At 37.7% G+C, this 21,635-nt stretch overlaps 1 protein-coding gene across 1 annotated transcript; it reads left to right on the top strand.

The window, feature by feature from the left end:
* Window positions 1–2,552: 2,552 nt before the first annotated feature.
* Window positions 2,553–21,178, top strand: LOC106060487 (sodium-dependent phosphate transport protein 2B-like). The gene is made up of 9 exons (XM_056036289.1): window positions 2,553–2,697; window positions 7,551–7,836; window positions 9,929–10,057; window positions 12,213–12,356; window positions 14,906–15,014; window positions 16,554–16,764; window positions 18,976–19,042; window positions 19,470–19,621; window positions 19,767–21,178. Exons 1-9 carry the CDS (start codon window positions 2,692–2,694, stop codon window positions 20,577–20,579), a joined length of 1,917 nt encoding a protein of 638 aa, XP_055892264.1. The 5' UTR covers window positions 2,553–2,691; the 3' UTR covers window positions 20,580–21,178.
* Window positions 21,179–21,635: the final 457 nt, after the last annotated feature.

The following is a 21,635-nucleotide window of genomic DNA, read 5'->3' as shown; positions in this document are numbered from 1 at the left end:
TAAAACATTTAAATCTTGTCGTAATTTTAATTAATAGTAAAAAACAAAATCCATTATGGGAGACTACTAGTGAAAAAATCAATAAAATAAGAGTTAAAATGAAATTTATAACCAACGCTTTGATTTTCTACTACCAAATTTTTAAAAATATATTTAGTTACAAATGCATTATTCTAAAAAGAAAGATTTTTGTTTTACAATTTATTAATTTTGTCCTTTTAATTGTAAAAATTTTACAAATTATTTTGGACCACTAATGTGTTTAAGTCACAGAGTCTAAGATTAAATGATTTAATACACTTTATTATCTAGATAGAATAGCCGTTGGTAATAATAATTAAGACCTGGGACAAAAACCTTGAACTGATGTGTGTCACACTTCAGCTCTACCTTTCGCCAGGAGAAGTCACACAGGTGTGTAGTGTTATTGTTTACGTGCAATGGCTTATCACCCTTTAGCCTAATACATTTTCTATATAAAAACCGAATTAATTAAGGACGACTAATTGATGAACTAATTGTTTGATTTTTATTTATTGATTCATGTGTTGTCATCGAGCATAGACTTGTATAAAAAATGTGCTAAAACATACACAATGAGTGTTAACTTTAATAATGTAGACTTTACCGGTGAAGGAAATCGGGAAAATATTTTTTTTTTACAAAGCTTATATTAACTCTGTCCGTCTGTCTGGTAAAAAGGTTAGACATGTTTTTTCTCCCATTTTCTATTCTTCTCAGATCAAGTTAAAACTTTGCACAATTATTCATTGAACCTGATAAGACATGAATCAATCAAAATATTAACCAATTAGCTAATTAAATATTGGTGATTAATTATTTTGTTTGATATCGAAATAAGAGGAATAAATGCAACTCAATGAGAGATGTGGATGTATATATGGAATTAATCCCTTTATAACTTTTAGCAAGTTATACTCCCACTTCTCATTGTCGGATCAAGTTGAAATTTCGTGTAATTATTCATAGTGGATGACAATACACAAATCAATCAAAAAATTAACCAATTAGTTAATTAATTAGTACCAATTAATTAATTTTGTGTATATATTTATTTATCAGAATAGGAGCTAGACACTGTCGTTTTCAAATAAATCGGTTATTTTGCATAGTGGGATTTATTGCGCATGTATGAATGTACTTTTCTCTTTTAGTTAATATTTTTTTTAATGCTTTTTGTATTTTGTCTTATTCTTTATAAAGCTTGCATTTGGTTTTTCAAAAGTTAAGTTTAGAAAACTGGCCTCAGTCACATTCTCCTCCTTCCAAAATAGCACCAAAATGTTCAGCCCTGGCGTTCTTAAGGTCAGCGTCATTCCGGCTTATTTCGATGAAGTTTACTTCATATGTTTATTTCGGTTCTACTTGATATGTTTAAAAATGTTGTAAAATGTTTGACATGTTTCGGATGTTCCTTCAGAGTTGAAGATAGTTTACTTCCTAGTCCAAACCTCCCGCAGGACGACGGGGGGGGGGGGGGGGTGAACCCAAGACCAACGATAAATCCGAACGACAGTCCAGCGCGCGAACCGCACGACCAAGCAGCCATCCATTTAGTAAGGATTTACTTAATGTGTTAATTTAGGATTTACTTAATGTGTTAATTTAGGATTTACTTAATGTGTTAATTAAGGATTTACTTAATGTGTTAATTAAGGATTTACATAGAGTTCTTTATAATAAGAAATAATCCAGGACTGGAGAGTGACGTTGTTTGCCATTACTTTTTAGGTACAAAAAAAAAGACATATTTTACCTAAATGACCAGGATTGAGGATTGGTTTAGGGTTTTATCCAACTGCCTTCAGGTGTGGGTGGGGAGGGTACTGCACAGGATCAGACTAAAAGTAAGCAACAAACTAAAAGCAAGACAACAGACTTAAAAAAGACATCTGACTAAAAGCAGACAACAGACTAAAAGGGAACATTAGACTAAAAGAAGACAACAGACTAAAAGAAGACATCATACTAAAGGCAGACAACAGACTAAAAGAGAACATCAGACTTACTTTTCAGGTACAAAAAAATACCTAAATGACCAAAACGTCTAAGATCGCTGTAAGGCTACATCCAGCTGCCTTCAGGGGTGGGTGGGGAGGCACCGCACAGGAAGACACCAGCCCTAGAAATGCTACATATCTAGATATACATGATAGATAAATTACGACAGCAAGACAAACCATAAGACCAATCGGAATTACGTAAATGCTGCCAAGGCATACATTTAAGACCAGATAGATCTTTACCAATTCCTAAAGACTGCATGCGGTTCTATCTCACTCCATTCGCAACCACGCCCCAAATAGTTTGAGTCCTTACTTCAGCACCTCCAAGGCCCCTTCCCCCCTCCTCTCTATCAATCCCTCAGACTACCGCCCTGTCCTACCACCTCTGTCCTACCATCCTGTCCTACCCCCACCACCACCACCACAATCATGGCTGTACGTGCCTCCAAACGCAGACACGGTGACCATAAATTAGCAGACAACAAATAATGGTAGCCGGTGGTGCACAACATGTCCAACGCCACCCGCCACCACCTCCCCGCTCTGTGACATAAATGACCTGTATATATTGGAGACATTCTCTGGGGTCTTTCGCACTGAAGCTTTTTTCCCCGTTTTTTTTTCTCTTCTTTCACTTTCAGCAGACGTCTTTGTACGACAGACCATGCAGGTAAGATTGTTCTTTTTTTTTTCTTAAGTGTAGATATAGTAGTTGACACCGACTCACGATACTGCTTGGAAATAGGTTGAAAAGCTTGAGGCCATGTGACACAAATATAAATGGATTGAAATGTAGACTAATTCTAAGTATTTAAATATATTTTGAATATAATTTTTTTTTGAGGCTGCAATGGCTAAAGATGATTTACAGTCTGATATTTGTGGCATTTTGGATTTAAACAATCAATCTTTTTTTTTCTTTTTTGATATCAATTTTGTGCATGCCACCTCATTTTATAAGACATTTTTTTTTCATCTTATATAAATTTTAATTGAAAGTAAAAAGCTTTCCAAAAAAATGAAAAAAAAAAATATTTTTTTCATTTAAACAGCAAAAACTTTTTTTTTAAATTTCTTGGTGGTTTATTGTAAAACAATCACATCCCCTTTTTGTGAGTTATTTCCCTCTTGATTCATCATTGTCAATGGAAAATTGTAAACGATTTTTTGGCGTTCAATTGTATTTGTTCTCGTTGCCGTTGTGAGCGTGTGTAGCTTTTGGAGACTTCTTAGGGTTAGTTTTGACATTTTAGATTCGGCCCTGTAGAGTGCAGCGCCCCTGGAGACTAATTAAAACTATCTCTCAATGTTGTTACGAAGCACAAAGTACAGTTAGAAAACTACAGACTAAAGCAAGACAACAGACTAAAGCAAGACAACAGACTAAAAGAAGAAACAGACTAAAAGCAGACAACAGACTAAAAGCAGACAGCAGTACTAAAAGGAGACATCAGACTAAAAGCAAACAACAAACTTAAAGAAGACATCGTTCTAAAGACAGATAACAGACTAAAAGAAAGACAACAGAAGACAACAGACTAAAAAAAGACACCTGACTAAAAGCAGACAACAGGCTAAATGAAGACATCATTCTAAAGGCTGACAACAGACTAAAAGGGGACATGAGACTAAAAGACATCAGACAACTTACACAAACTTAAGATATTTCAGACTAACTCAAGACAGCTGAGACTAGGGGGAGAAACTTCAGACTTAAAAGTGAAACCTCCGACTACAAGAAGACACTTCAGACTAAAAGAAAATATACTAAATACAGACTGGTGAGACAGTGGATACGCCCAGATGAATTGCTAGTGATGGTTCCTTTCTGAATCAGGTCAGAATCTGCTGTAATTGACTCGAAATGAAGCAAAGTTATCACGCGTAGGATGGTAGGGCCATAACAATGCGCACATTATGTATAATGTATCCGATCTTGAAAACATTGTTTGCAGATAATTTCCTTAATACCAATAGCAATCATAATGTATTATTAAGATAATTTTATTATGCTTATGCTCATTTGTCGCCATAATAATAGGAATTTTATTACTTGTATTTTACATTTGTTATTTAAGATTTGTTATGGTTGTGCGTAATTTACATACTATTAATTATCAGCAAAAGACTTTATTTGCGTCACTAGCCTTATTTTAGATCTTTTAAAATAAATGTTCTTTGGACTGACTACACGTGAAAATGAACCAAAAAGGATACAGGGACAAAATAAAAACACTAATTGAATTAACAGTAGCGCAGCTAACCAAAAGACATAGTGTTTGTTTCTATTTGTATTGTCCCAAAACACATAGATCTCTCTAAAGTGAATCGCAATGTTGTTTGCATCATTCTCCAAGAGTCATGTTGCGACAGACAGTTGTTAACAAACTACATTTATCTTCAACTTTACAAATCGTTTCATCTTTTCGGCTGTGGCTGTCTAAATTCCTCTGTCTTTTACCAGGATTAGAGTTTCTTTCATTGGCATGCTCGTCCATTACTTGATTTAGTCTTCCCTTCCTTTCTTTTGTCTATCTCTCCTTTGATATTGTTCCCGACGGACAAGTCTAGTTCTAGGAGTCGAACAGTTTTAACTTGCGTTTTTTTTTTTTTTTGAGACAATGGTATAGTACTATAGTACGATGCATACCATAGGATCGATAGATAAAGAGCGTGGCTTCCTAACCGGGGGGGGGGTCACGGGTTCAAATCCTGGTGATTTGAAGTGTGCCTCTCAATCCATTTAGGGAAACGTAAAGGCACTTGGTCGTTGTGCTGGCCACACGACACCCTGGCTAACCGTGGGCTACAGGAACAGATGACCTTTACATCATCTAAGTCTTTACTTTAATTACTTACAAATACTTACAATGTATATTGCTGCGTCTTATCGAGATCACAGAAACTAAGGGACAGCAGGCTCATTGAATGCATTTAGACTTACCTGCACTACATGACATGTACCTATCTAACATCAAGTGGGCGGGGCTAGTTTAAAAGCATTTCTCATTTCCTGTACTTTGATTTAACTTTCATACATATTTTAGTTTACTTCCAGCTTTTCAAACTTTTTGGTTAAAAACAAATTTTAGAATCTTTTTTTTTTTCAAACATGTTTTCAGTTATTTTCGTTAAATATGGCTAATTGATTTAATTCGTTTTAAAATAACGTAAGTCGACCAAATATTTTCAAACCAAGTTGTTATATTGTTAATTATTAAACTTCTCTTTAATCTTCGGACCCTAAGAAAAGCCTTATCATTAATTGTGTAATATCCTCATATTTCTACATTAAAATTAAAGATAATTTCCATTGTGCTATAAGTAGTGTCAAAGTCATACTGTGTATTTTTTGCTACATTTTTATCTTAAAAATTAAATTAAATTATGGCTTTTATATTGTGCTACTTTCATGCTTATATTTATGCTTATTATATTATAGCATGCTCAGAGCGTTTGGTCCAATCTCATTTGTGGACTAGTGGGGGGGAGGGTGTATCTAGGAGAAGGTTTTTTCCGTGCTGCCTTTAGGCGCTCGGTAAAACACAACTCTGCTCGAGTCGGGTATCGAACCTCGAGCCCTTTTCATAGGTAGCCAAGCCAAGTTCAAGCGTAGGCTACTTAACCTCTCAACCACGCTTCCCATAATTACGCCTTTTTTTTTTATTTGTGGGGGGGGGGGGGGGTATTCCGTCCTAATACCGTTTTGTTTGGACACCTACAACTGTACAAACAATTGTCAGAAGTGCATTGCACTACTTTGTAGTTCTTTGTACATGAGTTTCAAAACATGAATGAAATAGTGTCATGACCTGTTTTCTAGAGAGAGGATCTTAAGTTTCTCGTGTAACGCATATCTTAGCAAATCTCAATCGTTACAACTAGATCAACGTGCAGAAGTGTTGAAAAGACAGCCTACAATTACATGCAGTGACGTAGCTAGGGAATTGCCATTTTTTGTGGGCCCGGGGGGGGCTTGACCTTTTTAAGGGGCCCCTGCATTTTGACATTCGACATCTTGATAAGATAATGACGTAATATTTCATATTTAATGTAAAAAAAATTTCGAACATTCATTTGGGGGCCCTCTCAAGTGAGGGCTTCATACTTTTTATTTATAATCCTATATTTCTATGTGATGTTCAAAGAAAATGGGGGGGGGGGGCGCCAATAAAATTTCTTGCCCCTGGCGCACGCTTTGCTCACTCCCCCCTGGGTTTATAAATACACCGAGAAATACAGGTACTATGAGAGAGTTTGGAAAATACCTTGCACTAGTTGTCAACGACATTTCCTGTTTTGTTGATGTAATCACTCGAGCCTTAAATAGATTTCTGTTTTGTCTTGTTTCTTTGTTTATTATTTGCTTGAGTTATCTTCCCTAAATGATAATAAATAACAATTCCTGTACATAACTAGCATCGACTAGTTTGAAATGGAAACTGATGGATTTAAAGACCTACATCAATGTATTAACTCTATAGCTAGACTTATATTTAATAGCAGTGGCCAGTTTGTCGCCAATGTTCAAGTTATGAGAATTAGACTTTAGGGCAGCGGTTCTCAACCTTTTAAGCTCGGCGACCCCTTTTTACAATCCCCCACTCTTCCGCGACCCCCCCCCCCCTATAACATACACAGCAATACAAGAATACACTAAATACAATCCATATTTTCGATGGTTTTAGGCGACCCCTGACAAATCGTCAATCGAACCCTCAAGGGGTCGCGAGCCACAGGTTGAGAACCACTGCTTTAGGGGAATCCCGTCATGGAAATGTTTAGATAGTATTAAAATTGAAGAACGTAAAAATATCAGGCTAATCAACGCCCATTCCAACATAATACTATGTCAACATATTACCGTACACATTTTGTCTATTTACACGGCTACTATACACTAACTAGGGGGTTTTGTTACTAAAACGTTATTCATTATAAATAGGATGCTCAACAGGCGTCAATTAATTAAGCGGCCTTGACGTGGCTGCCTAGTCCAATGTTTACGTATTTTATTTATAAATGTCCTTTTGCTTTATGCGAAACTTTCACGTCACATAGAATCAGTGACTCTTTTGTTCGTCAGAGCTTAATATAGGGTCATCATATTCTCTAGTGCAGTGGTTCCCAAACTTTTGTTCCTTAACGGAACACTCATTCAGTAGTTCAGGTTTTGCCCCCTCATCTGAGACAATAGCTCCAAGGTGTTTAATACTACTAACACTTGTCAGCTACTAGTTCCAGTAGTTCGTGGAACACCTATTCAGGCCTAGCGGAACACTAGGGTTAGGTTCCGCGGAACACAGTTTGAGAAACACTGTTCTAGTGTCACTGTTATTGTTGATTTTGTTGCGATGATGTTGTGTTCTAACTTTTTTTACTTAGAAATATTAAAAGACATCAAATAGAAATAAGTCCTCGTCAAGAAGCCCACATAAATAAGTCTCCAGAGCCTGACGCGCTGTTTCCTTCCTGTCATCAATTGTATATCTTATATACTTGTATTTTTTGTGTCAACTTTAGGAAAAGGTTGCCTACCCAAACCAACCCAACGGTCACGCCAATGGGGACGTTTTCAGCTCCCAGGACAAGAAAGCGTTGGAGGCCAACGGACTATTGGGCAGCGCCCTTGAGAAGTCACTGGAAGCAAATGGACACCTTATCAGCATCCAGGACAAGAAAGCTGCTGAGGCCAACGGCGACGCCGGGGTGCACAAGAGGGTCAGCATTTTCATGGGAGATGTCGAGATAGAGGAAGATGATCCATGGGCGTTGCCAGAGTTGAAGGATGATACGGCGAAATGGAAAGGTACGTTTGTTGGTGTCAGAATGTACACTTTTGGAAAGGCGAGTCTTGAGAATTCTACAAAATATAATTAAAACATAGAGGAAAATAAATACTCGCCGTATCGGAGTTTAAACATTCAAAGAACTGGGCTTCTACTCTCTAAGTAATATTTGCACAATGCTATTTGTTTTTATTTTAAGATTATTAGAATCTCTTATACTCTCTTTCTCTCTCTTTCATCCATTTTACGCCTGTCTCTTCTCTGTCTCTCTCTCTCTTTTTCCTTTCCACTTTTTCTCCAATCTCTCTCTTTGTTTAACCTTTTTCCATCTCTCTCTCTCTCTCTTTGTTTAACCTTTTTCCATCTCTCTCTTTGTTTAACCTTTTTCCACCTCTCTCTTTGTTTAACCTTTTTCCATCTCTCTTTGTTTAACCTTTTTCCATCTCTCTCTCTCTCTCTTTGTTTAACCTTTTTCCATCTCTCTCTTTGTTTAACCTTTTTCCATCTCTCTCTTTGTTTAACCTTTTTCCCATCTCTCTCTTTGTTTAACCTTTTTCCATCTCTCTCTTTGTTTAACCTTTTTCCATCTCTCTCTTTGTTTAACCTTTTTCCCATCTCTCTCTTTGTTTAACCTTTTTCCATCTCTCTCTTTGTTTAACCTTTTTCCATCTCTCTCTTTGTTTAACCTTTTTCCATCTCTCTCTTTGTTTAACCTTTTTCCATCTCTCTCTTTGTTTAACCTTTTTCCATGTCTCTCTCTCTTTGTTTAACCTTTTTCCATCTCTCTCTTTGTTTAACCTTTTTCCATCTCTCTCTTTGTTTAACCTTTTTCCATCTCTCTCTCTCTCTCTCTCTCTCTATGTATTTTCTCTCACGCTCTCTTTGTCTCTCTCTTTCTCTCTATTGTTCTACGCGTTTTTTATCCTTTCATGATCAGTCTGAATGGGGCATAAAAAATAGAAGCCATTTTTCTATTGTCTTCAAAGTTTTATCCACACTGAATCACTTCTAAGACCTATAAGATATACGAATATTGGTTAAACCTCAGAGAATGTCGTCTCAAAGTCGACTGGACCTGCTAAATCCACGTTGCTCCTGGAATGTCTATATTTTGTCCAGATCAAGAATTATAAGTCGTAATGTCGTGAAATACAGACATCTGTTTCTTGGGCTGTTTGTGTAGTTGACTTGGCTGTTTCTTTTGTTTTGTTTTTTTGTTCAGTCATAGCCACAGTAAAACAGTAAGTGACTTCTCTGCGCATGTCAGTGGTATAAGAGTGAATAGCAATTAATAAAAGACTAATTAATTCTCACTGATATAAGTCTACATACATCTGTCCATTTCTTTTTTAAAGTCTATAATGGTTTTGTTGTTTTGATTTTGCATCACGCTGCTATTTATAGCTCACTGACAAGAACAGGGGGAGACTATTTGTAACAAGGTTGTTTACTTCCCTTGCTTACATATATAGCAGTTTCTCATGTCACTGGTTGACATACATGTCTTCCAAATGGGAACTTTCAGGGGCGTCGCTACTCTTTTTATTCCGAGTCTCACAGCTTCACATCAATGAGGCTCTTCATTCAAACAAATCCCTAAATGACTTTTGACCTAATGCTAAGAGTAAACTTGTTTCTGTCCAGGGCTTATGAAAGATAGGATTTGAACCTCTCAAGCCTTCACTCACATCGAGTTTGATGATGATGATTATGATGATAATGAGGATGATGATGATGACAATGTTAATGCACATGTTCGAAGGGCGGTAACTGTGATCATCACAAAATAATCTCAGTCTCTTTCAGGTTTCGACAAAGAAAAAAAAAATCACGTGACATAAATGCGATTTATGCAAATCAACCATACTCCCAACAGTGTTACATTATACAGTAGTCAAGTTACACACACAAAAAAGCGTGTACTACCTGTCTTATTATTATTTTACAATAACTCCGAGTTCTGGATGTCTATACAACTTCCAGAAAGTTTGGCAAAGTCTACAGCACTGTTTCTATGTTTGTATTTCTATATTTCTGTCTTTGTTTTGCTGTTTCTATGTTTGTAAATTGACTGTGGCTGTAAGCTAAATGTGTTATCTCATTGCTCTTCAGACCTGGACACTAAGGGCAAGATCAAGCGTGTCACGTGGCTAGTTACCAGGTTCGTTGTTCTCATCGGCCTGATGTACATGTTCATCTGCTCACTGGACTTTCTAGGATCTGCTTTTCAGCTTCTTGGTGGTAAGCACTAGATCTAAGTTTTTTTTAACATTTAAAATGTGGGAACTGAGACATCTTTCGTTAAATCATCACACATTTAAAGACATCTTTCGTTAAATCATCACACATTTTACAACTCTACCTAGAGGCGTCACAAAAATGTGTCAAGAGTTGGGTTTAATATGTTTCAATTTGAAGCAAAAAAAAAAAAGGTTTCAACAATAAATCAGAGTTGTAGTATATTTTGAACTAAGGATGGAGATTTAAAATATAAGAAGAAATCCTATATCGTTAAATAAACATTTTGGTCTAAGCATATTAGCATGCCAGATTATTCAAAATTGCATAAGACTTTTTATAAGAAAAAATGCATACAGCTATGACCTAACCAAGAACAATGTCAACATTCTATAATAAGTCCTGGATATTCATACGCCATCATCTACACCCCAGGAGATTTCACGAGAAACGAACTAGAAAAGCAAGTAGTTCTAGGTTATTAACATAATTATGATAATCTACGCAGTTATGCAATGGCTGGGTAAAGTGCGTGATAAGTTTTGAGAGTCTACGCAAACACACACACACAAAAATTCTAATTTTATTTAAAAGATTTTTTGTTATTCAAAATCAGCTTAAGAAATTAAGGATTCTGCTACTTGTTTTAAAATGAACCTACTCCAGGGTAACGTAGTGCAGACTTTAAGAATCACTGACACATATAAAAAGTTTATTTCCGCATTCGCAAAAGTGGCGATGTCATCACGGGATGTCTATTCGTCTACGTCAATGATGAGTTGTCTTTTCCTTGAACTTGTTTTTTTCTATGACGTCACTATAGGACTTTTTGTAATAATTGACAATTCATCTGGAGGCGCGGTGGCTGAGCAGTAAAGCCCTTGATTTCCGAACCGGGGATCCCGGGTTCGAATTCTGGTGAAGACTGGGATTTTTAATTTTAAGGGGAACTTGTACCTCTTTTTTTTTTTTACTATAATGTATTACTGTATTCATTTCTTTTTTTATTCCTTTTTTTTTTTGGGGGGGGGGGGCTATTTCCTTGCTTTCTGAAATGGTTGAAATCTAGAATGTGTGTCTCTATATCTCCAGCCTTGTGGGGGGTTTTTAGTACCTTACTTTCAGTGTTGGACTAATAGTTAAAAACAAAAAACAACAATTGAATTTGACCATTAGTTAAAGAGAATTGACCAAACGGGAAGAGGTAGGACTTAACTACGAAATACTTGTGTCTAATCGCTTTTAATATGCGTAACGACATCAACTGCTTCACCACTAAAGCTTCTAAGTCCATTTATGTTGGATTATGCCTCCACAACTAAATGGAGGTAGGCTAAGAAGAGAAAAAAAACAGTTTAAATTTAGGCCCTGGGGAGGAGGGACACAACAAATGCCAACCAGGTCTGTGAACATGATGGATGAGCATCTACGAGGGAGGAGTTAACGCCCCCCGCGATTTTTCTCTCGTATGATTCAGGCCCTAAAGTTCGTTTAACAGCCCCCCTCTCCCCTGTGTTCGAACGATGATAAAACTGAGTATTAAGTTGTTGTTGTTTTTTTAATGTCTGTCCCTGATTTGCAGACTTCCTGTTTGTAGAGAAAATTACTTGCTCTCTGCCCCTGTTTTCTAACTTTAAAAAAAAAACAACAATTGGCAAACTGAAAAGTTTTGTTTTAAAGACGAATTATTATTTGAACCACTTCAATCCCTCCCATAGACAGAGAGTGGTGAAGATCATGTATTTAAAACATAATGCAACAACTGAAGATGTAGTTCAATGTATGTTTTGTTTAATCAAATTTCCGCAACTCTAATGTGTCAAAGTTTCTCACTACGTGGACTGTAAGACAGAGGAACATTTACAATCCTGTAAGGAACTTCAATACATTTTGCACGTTTCTAGCAAGTCATCAGAAAGATTGTGTTGGACCAAACTTTGGTTCCATAGGACTCAATAACTTTTAACCAGCGGGCATAATGGAGGGGCAGACAGTCGGTTTCATTGGACTTGACAGTTTTTCCAATGGTGCAATCCTTGACACGCGACCCCAAAAAGTTGGACTTTCCTGGACCAACTGAAAAGACATCAGAACCGCACCCCCCCCCCCTTTCTCCCTCCCGCTCTACATGTCATTTAATAAATTTCTTGTTCCACAGGCAAAGCCGCAGGCCAGGCAATGAGCAGCTCTGTGCTGCTGAGTAACCCTGTCGCTGGATTGATGGTCGGGGTTCTGGCGACGGTGCTGGTTCAAAGCTCCTCCACGTCCACTTCCATCATCGTCTCCATGGTGTCAGCTGATAGTGAGTAATGTCACGTGACCTCTGTGTGTGTGTGACTTTGTGTCCGTGTGTGAGAGTATCTGTGCACGCGCGCGTGTGGTGGATTGTGGTTTTAATTTGATAACGTATAAGACAAGGGAAAAAAACACTTGCAGACAAATATAGACAGACAGACAAAAATAGAGAAAAAAAAACAGACTGATAGTAAAACAGACAAACAAACACGCACACACACACAAAAACGGACATGTATGATAGTATACAAAGAAAGACCGAACACAAAGAACACAATTCTATGACTATGGAAAAGATGATGCAAAGTATGTCGATGAGACGAAAATAAATGAAAAGAGGTAGAAATGGGCTACCGTACTTTAATGAACTCGCATTAAAATATAATAGAAAAATAATAAATAGACCTAAATATTCTTTTAATAATACACCTTTTTTAATTCACTAAAAACAATAATGGCTGCCTGGTAACTGTCGAATCTGTCTATCATATACTATATATTTCCATTTTTCTATAAAATGATTAATTAATGTTTTTTTTTTAATTGATTCGTATGTTGTCATTAATAATGAATAATCGTGAAGAGTTTAAACTTAATCCGACAATGGAAATTGGGAGAAAAAAAAAGTGTAAATGGATCCTCCTAGACAGACAGACAGACAGACAGACAAACGGAATGAGTTATATAAGCTTTGTTAAAATATCATCAGGCAGAAATAGAAACACGGGCACATAGGCAGCGACAAACAAACAATCTGTCAAGCCGACAAGTAAACAGATTAACTGACAAGTCAACAAAGTATCTGACAAGGCAACAAAATGTCTGACGAGTCAACAAAGTATCTGACATATGCACTAACACAGGAACATAGAAATAGAAATAGATACAGATAACAGATATGATGGTATCCCTACATTGAAAAACAAACTGCTCCTTAGAAAGAGACCGGATCTCTATCGGGCTCTAGAAACCTGATCTGAAATACAGTAGACACAAAACAATGTTGCGCCTCCGTGAATTAACACGGACTTAATTAAATGGGGTTAAAATTAACATAGAATCGAGATAGAGGGTCCGGTTGAGTGACTAATTATATCTAGTTTGACGTCATTCCTGGATGCGGTTTAACTATATCGAGTCATTATCATTGATATGTTTGTTAACAGGCATGAAATATGTATATAACGTCAATAGATTATAACTTAGGTTAGCTCCCGCTTTGTGCATAAAGTTCATAACAATAACAGGAGATCGAGAACAATATTTTTAACACATAAATAGCAACGAAAATGGGAGAGAGGAAGTCGATGTCTGAAGCTCTATTTATATTTTATTCTTCGTGAAAACCTTTAACTTTTAAAGAGTAGTGTATTTCAAATAGATACGAGGACCAACCAACTGTGACATGTTATTTTTTTAATAATTAAGAAAAAAATTCTGGCAAGTTTGAGACGACATGACGTCATACAATACGCTTCGATATAACAACTTTTCGAGTCTAGAAAATAAATGGACAGACTACTTTACACGTAATTACTAAAAATATCATTTAAACAAGCTAAATAAAAAAAATACTTAAAAAAAAAAAAAGCTTATCTAAGGGAAAGAACCACAAAATCATATGTCTCAATACTTCAGGAATAAGCTCCCTTTTTCTAAATAAAACAAAATTAATTAATTACCACTAATTGATTCGCTAATTCGTTAATTCGTGTACTGATTCGCGCACTGTCATCAAATGTGAATAATGATGCAAAATTTCAACTTTAGCCGAGAATGGAGCGTGGAAGAAAAAAACGCGTACAAATTATAAGAGGAATAACTCCACATATACAGCCATGTATCTCAATAAGTGACATTTATTACCCTTTTTCCCTGTAAAAATGTTTTTGACTTGAAAGTTATAAACGTTTTTTCGAGATCAAAGATCATTACGTCCTAGTCTAAACCTTCTTTTAGGAAGTCAAGGGTTCATTCGAACTTGGGACCATCATTACGACACTACAAAGCGCATACAATACGGCCAGTGGTGGATTTCCCTTTAAGCAACATAGTCTATCTAGAGCCCACGCTTGCCTGGAGGCCTCCCAAAAATAGTTCCATGGATATGTCAATCATTTTGAAGAAAGAGCAAAGGAAAAATGGCCTTATGTTGATGACATTTCTAAAAAAAAAAAAGCTTAGGGGCTTATCAGGTCTAAATCCGGTTCTGTATACTGCGGCCATGCCACATAGATCTGGTGGATAATAGCGTAAAAGGATTTCCGGTAATATAGGATAAAATATCATTTCGTCTAATTTACATTCACTTATAAACGTCAGAGCTACATAGATCTATCGCAACTTATTTTAGCAAGTCGTAACTTTCAGCCGCGACATTATTTAAATTTGCTGTAAATTAGAAAATCTCCCACACAGGTGCCCCCAGATACACACCCAGTCACACACACACACACAAGCACATTAGGTCATACACACTCTCACACCCACACGCACACTCAGTCACACATATTAAGACACATTGTCTGAATCTAATTCGTCCCCGATTGGTCACAGTTCTACAGGTCAAACTGGCCATCCCGATAGCCATGGGCTGTAACATCGGAACGACGGTCACCAACACGCTTGTCTCCCTTGGACAGCTCAATGTGAAGAGCGACTTCAGGTAAGACAACGGGATACACAGGGGAGGGGAGGGGAAGAGGAGGGGGGTGGAGGTCAGACGATGTCGCTTCTGTCTTAAAAGAATAGGACAGATGATAATTGAAAACGAGGGACAGAGAAATAGAAGAGAGAGGTACTGAAGGAGGGAGAGATGAAGAGAGAGGGAGAGAGAGAGACAAAGGGATCGAGAGATTAAAGTAGGGGGAGTGAGAAAGAAACAGAAAGGGATTGAGAAATAAAAGCAGCGTGGGTGAGAGAGAGAGAGAGATAAGGGGGTGGGGAAGAGAGAGCGAGTGATAGAGAGAATGTAAGAAAGAGAATGAGAGAGTGAATTAGAGATAGAGAATGAATGAGAGTTATGCTGAAAACTCTGGTATCAGCATTAGATACACGTATCAACGTCAAGATTGATTCGGTTCAACAGACAAGCCCATTCCTTAATTTTATGGTATTTAACACTCAAATTTAGTGCCAGTTCTAATGTATCCGGATCCTCGCAGGAGCTTACTGATGAATTGAAATAGAATTTGCATTTATGGGGTTTACGATCACAGGCATCCTTTCACTATCTTCTGTCACAGTCCCCTAGACACCTGCTGGTCTGACTTGCTAAAACGCTACACAGGTCCAGAGTTCGATTCCTGGTGAAATTATTTTGTGTTTGTAAAATGCTTTAGATGTTTCGGGTGTTCCTTTACATTTGAAGATAATGACATCCTAGCCCTAATCTCACGTAGAAAGACGGGGAATGGCATCGGGCAGGGTTCAAACCCGGGACTATTCAGACCACCGAATGACTGTCCAGAGCGCATACCATACGACCACGAATTCGTGTGTTTGTGTGACTCCACCATGTGGTAATGGGCACCAGAAAGAAAAAAAGTTGACATACTTGCCAACTATGAGAGAATGACTCTACTATTCGAAAGAGAGGAAGAAAATAAGAGAGAGTAGAATAATTTTTTTTAAAAGAACTAGAATTCACACTAAATTCTAGAAAATGTATGCAAATTACAAGCTGTCTCGACATGACCAACGAAATAATGTTTCGTCTCAGAAATGGACACAACAGAAACACATGTTCTGGAATCTAAAAATTAGGACTAGTGAAATTTGCCCTTGTGGTGCGTCACCAGAGATAGGGTTAGGGTTACCCATACAAAGGATCATTGTCCTTGAACAAGACACTGGCCACAAAACATCCCTGTAGAAGGAAGATTATACGGAGAGCTGCCTGATCTGGACACCACTGCAAGTTCATCTCAGATGTAGCGGGAGTGTTTTGACCCCCCTCATCAGAAGAAGTAACAGGTTCCTGGTTCTTTGTACGAAAATAATACCCTCTTCCCCCCCCCCCACCCCAGAGACGTTAGAACTGCTCCTGTTAGATAGCTTCTAATACCTACGTTAAAAGTGACCTAATCCTTGTTTTAAAGACAAACTTTTATGAGCTAAAAACAAACAAAAAGTATTTGCTGTTGACATTATTGTCAGTCTTTTTAATGACACTTTTTTTTGTATTTCATTGGCGTCTCCTTAGGAGGGCGTTTGCTGCCGCCACCGTTCACGACATGTTCAACTGGCTGTGCGTCCTAGTGTTGCTGCCCCTGGAGGTGGCCTCGGACTACCTCTTCCTGCTTACTGAGGCCATCACTAGTGAACTTGCTCACAATCGCTCAGACACTGCCTCCAACACCAACCCTAAGATGTTGAAGGCTATCACCGAACCATTTACATCAAAGATCATTCAGGTATTCATCGATTGCGTAGTTTAATTAATCATTCTCGATTCAAGAAACAAACAAAAAACGAAAGAAAATCCTAAAATTGTTTTTTTCTTGTAAATTTTTGTACGCTAAAATAAAAAAAGTTCCTAAAGAAAGGGCGGGGCGTTCTGAGTGTCAAGATAATCTTAGATTGGTCTGTCTATGTACTCAATTCTATGCTTTACTGACAATAAAAATGTGTACATGCCGCATTGATTTGTTTTTAAAACCTAGTGGGGTGGGTAAAAAAAGCGCTTCACTTACGAACCGAGGGGCATGGGTTCGAACCTCTGTGAAGACACGGATTTTAAATTTTGGGATTTTTATGACGCTCCTGAGTCCACCCAACGTAAATTGGTACTTGACATTAGTTGGGAAAAGTAAAGGCAGTTGGTCTTTGTGATGGCCACATGATAGCCTGGTTAACCATCGTCGACAGAAACAGATGAACTTTACAACATCTGCCCTATAGATTGCAAGGTCTGAAACTTTTTTTTAGGGTTTGGAGGGAGGGATAGGATATGAAAATTTGACTTATTGGCTTTGGGAAGGGATAGGATATGAAAATTTGACTTAGTGGATTTGGGAAGGGATAGGATATGAAAATTTGACTTATTGGCTTTGGGAAGGGATAGGATATGAAAATTTGACTTATTGGCTTTGGGAAGGGTTAGCATATGAAAATTTGACTTATTGGCTTTGGGAAGGGATAGGATATGAAAATTTGACTTAGTGGATTTGGAGGGGATAGGATATGAAAATTTGACTTAGTGGATTTGGAGGGGATAGGATATGAAAATTTGACTTAGTGGATTTGGGTAGGGATAGGATATGAAAATTTGACTTACTGGATTTGGGTAGGGATAGGATATGAAAATTTGACTTAGTGGAGATATAAATTTTTCAAGTTTACGAAACAAAACTTTTAAAGTTTGCCAGTGTGACGTGGTAACGAGCTATTGGTCTAAACTGCCCACGGGCTGTGACGTTGAGGGTCTGTATTCAGGCCTTCTATAACAACTGGTCTGGTATAGATTGGCTACGAAGCCTAAAAATAGAACTATTAGGAGCATATATATAGAGCTAGCATAAGATCTACAAATAGATCGATCAGTAGGCACATAGAGAGACCTACCAAAAGACCTACACAGGAGACTGACAAATAAACCTACTGAAGAATAAAACTGTGAAATGCGTTAAATTAGCTTAGAATCGAATGTTTATTTAAATTAGAGAAGAATCGAATGTGTATGAACAATGAACTTTTCAGAATCGTCCAGTATCTGTCTTTTGTTTTTAATCTTTATTCTTTCCTATCAAAAAGAGATCATGTTGTGAAATTGACGTTCAACGCCCCAGACATTTCTCACAAAACTCTGAGTCACTGGCCTTATCAATCTTCTTTTTTTCATGCACTGGAGACATACGCCCGCAAACATAAATCATATTAATGACGTTTTGTTTAAGAGTAAACAAAGTAGCTGGTGGGTGTTCGTAGTGTGCTCGTGAGAACTGTGTCGTTGCGTCACTGGGCAGGAGAAAATAGAGAGTTATATCATCGCGTTTTTTTTTTTTACGTATTGTTTATGTAGTATTTGTTTCTGAGCTATTTAATTATTTAAAGTACTATTATTGTTTTCCGGGTAACACTTGGCAAAACACGAGCCTTGATCTATGGAACATATTTCTTGTGGGTGGCTCTTTTACTTAACATTATTAGAAACTCAAAACTTTTTTTTTAGATGTGTAAGGCCCATACCATTTTCCAACACTTCATATCGCGATTCTTTTTTTTTTCCGACAATTTCTAGCATTATGCAGAGTTTTCGAGAGGGCCGGAGTGCACTGCGTTTCAGGCCGGATATGACACGAGATCCGTAGTTTAGGCATTACTGAAGTAAATTTTAGTCCTCTACTGACGACTTCTGTTGAAGTAGTGGCTGGAGGTATCTAAAAACTGGCAAACTTTGAAAGTTTGTTTCGTAAACATCCTTCACTGAGATTCGAACCCAAGACCTCGTCGGTTTGCAACTCAGTCACCCCCCGCCTGCATGTGGATCATTCTTCCTCCAACTCCTTCTTGTCTCTCCGAACACCTTCCACCCCCCCCCCCCCAAAATCCTTGAGTTACAAAATTTATAATGTCCTGTATGTACGTAAACTCCAAGGTAAATACTTTTTTTTTCTCTATCTCAGCTCTCTTCTAGTAAGATCAGAGCCATAGCTAGAGGTGAAGACGTCAACGGAAGTATTATTGTCTCGGGTGAGTAAATATGTAGATTAGTGACAACTTTTTTTTGTAAACTAGCAGTCTAATAGTGGGAAGTGGGAATCGTGGTCGAGAGGCTAAGTGCGCTTGAACTTGGCTTGGCTTGGATACCTATGAAGGGAGCTCGAGGTTCGACACCCGACTTGAGCAGAGTTTTGTTTACTGAGCGCATAAAGGCAGCACGGAATACCTTCTCCCAGATACTGCCCTGCCCTCACTAGTATAGAAATGAGATTGGACCATAGGGCTCTGAGCATGCTTTAAGCATGAAAGTAGCGCTAGATAAAAGCCATAATTTTTATTTTTTTAAACAAAGCTGCGATGTCTATCATATTTTTAGAAGTTTCAAGAAATGTTACTGTATTAGAAATATACGATAAAGGCAAATTCTTATTTGTTATTACTAACATTTGTTTGTCAGGAGATCATTTGTTCAACAATTGGACAGGCTCTGACTCCATAGCAGGAGTTATACTTCTAGTTGTATCCCTTATCATATTGTGTGTTTGCCTCGTACTGGTTGTCAAGATTCTGAGTTCTTTGCTTCGCGGTGCTATTGCTAAAGTATTGCAGGTAAATTAATTCATATTTTCTTGACCAAATAGGAAATATAAATCTAGCACGTTTATAGTGGCTATACGCATACGCACTGTAGCCAGTGTCCTACACCAATGGATGTAATAATTCAACATATTAAATGTTACTTTCTTCTCAACAGAGAGTTGTTAATGCAGATTTTCCTGGTCCGTTCAAGTATGTGACTGGATATTTTGTCATTCTCGTGGGTGCTGGATTGACCATTATCGTGCAGAGCAGCTCCATTTTTACTTCCGCATTAACACCACTAGTTGGAGTTGGCGCTATCCACCTTGACAGGATGTACCCCTTGACCATAGGTTCGAACATCGGCACGACCATCACTGGAATCCTTGCTGCCCTGACATCCTCCCAGTCGACCTTCAGAGAGTCCCTGCAGATCGCGCTCTGTCACTTGTTTTTCAATGTGTCCGGGGTCATCTTATTGTACGTGGTCCCGGTGACCCGGAAGCTGCCTCTTAACCTGGCCAAGTTCCTAGGACAGACAGTACACCAGTACCGTTGGTTTGCTGTGGTTTACCTGATCATTGTCTTCTTTCTCTTTCCGTTGGCCATCTTTGGTCTGTCTGTTGCCGGTTGGGAGGTTCTGGTCGGAGTCGGAGCCCCAGTCGTTCTACTTTTAATCTTCGTCATCGTGGTGAACATCTTGCAGAAGAAAGCCCAGCACTGCCTGCCGAAGAGGCTTCAAAATTGGGAGACATCGGGAATCCCCGAACCTCTGAGGTCACTTCGTCCCTACGACAAAATCTTCGTGAAACTCTCTGCCTGCTGTCAAGTCTGCTCAAAGAAGGAAGCCGAAAAAGAGGCCAATGAAAAAGAGGCGGCGGTGGGCAACGGTCACTGCAATGACGGTTTTGAAGGTGACCTCAATGGCTCCATGACCAGTGAAGAATTTAAAATCACAAATAGTAGGACGGAATTGACCAAATTTTAAAACAAGCGATTGAATTGACATTTTAAGAAAACAAAATATTGGTCTTGTCGTGCCAGTCGGCGTGTGTATTTGAAGCTGTTAATATATCTGTCGATTATGTCTGTCTGTCTGTCTGTCTCTATCTATCTATCTATCTATCTATCTATCTATCTATCTATCTATCTATCTATCTATCTATCTATCTATAATTCTTTCTTTGTACTTGTCTATCTGTCTTTCTATCACTCAAGCCCTCTTTGTGATCCCTCAAACTCTGTACATCATTTATTCATCCCTATTTCGATCCATTGAACTATCTCTCCATCCATGTAGGAAATCAACTAAACTAAATGTCTAACCATTTTTTTATAATCAAAAACTCCGCACATAAAAACTACCTATTATAATGTTTATCTAAAATATAAAAGATAAGATAAAAATATAAAAAAAAAACAAAGTCAATGAACCCTGGTTTTTCTTTCTCTTAAAAATATGACAATTCACCCTGGTCCTTCAGCTTTTCACTTATAAATAAATGGCTGTGTATCGATACTATTCTCAACGTATTTTTTTTTCTTTTTCAAAAAGTAGCCCTCAAAATGTGACTCTGTATCCACCACTGTAAAAACACAAACGCAAAAGAAAGAATGGATGAAATTTGTCTCCATAGACACAGATGAACCAGTAGACTTATGAAATATATATTGTCTCATTGACTATGACTGAACGAGTGTGCGAATGATTACTTATGCATTTTCTGTATATATTGTATGAATGAACTAATATCTGATAGTGCATATTATAGATTGTCGCGATGATTGAACTAAAGGGGGAATGATTGTTGCTATATATTTGGACTGAATGAATTAATACGGATGGATACAAGTGTTACAATGCTCGATTCACTAAATCAAAAATGTATCTTTTGCCTTCCAGTGTAAATAGTTGTATCATGGGTGTTCACCCTTAATTCATAATTAGTGGCCATCAGTGGGTTTCGTCATCGGGGTCAGCGTCAAAATGGAAGTACAAACATGTTTGCCTACTCTGTATTATAAAAACATGTTTGCCTACTCT

This window comes from Biomphalaria glabrata, chromosome 7, assembly GCF_947242115.1.
Source record: "Biomphalaria glabrata chromosome 7, xgBioGlab47.1, whole genome shotgun sequence".
In the NCBI taxonomy this organism is placed as follows: domain Eukaryota; kingdom Metazoa; phylum Mollusca; class Gastropoda; family Planorbidae; genus Biomphalaria; species Biomphalaria glabrata.
This window is presented reverse-complemented; position numbering and strand designations above follow the sequence as displayed.

Excerpts from the sequence above, each read along its gene's own strand:
- LOC106060487 (XM_056036289.1), top strand. Across the intron at positions 12,357-14,905 it reads CTCCATGGTGTCAGCTGATA|TTCTACAGGTCAAACTGGCC; the intron begins GTGAGTAATGTC and ends GATTGGTCACAG. Across the intron at positions 19,043-19,469 it reads CGGAAGTATTATTGTCTCGG|GAGATCATTTGTTCAACAAT; the intron begins GTGAGTAAATAT and ends TTTGTTTGTCAG.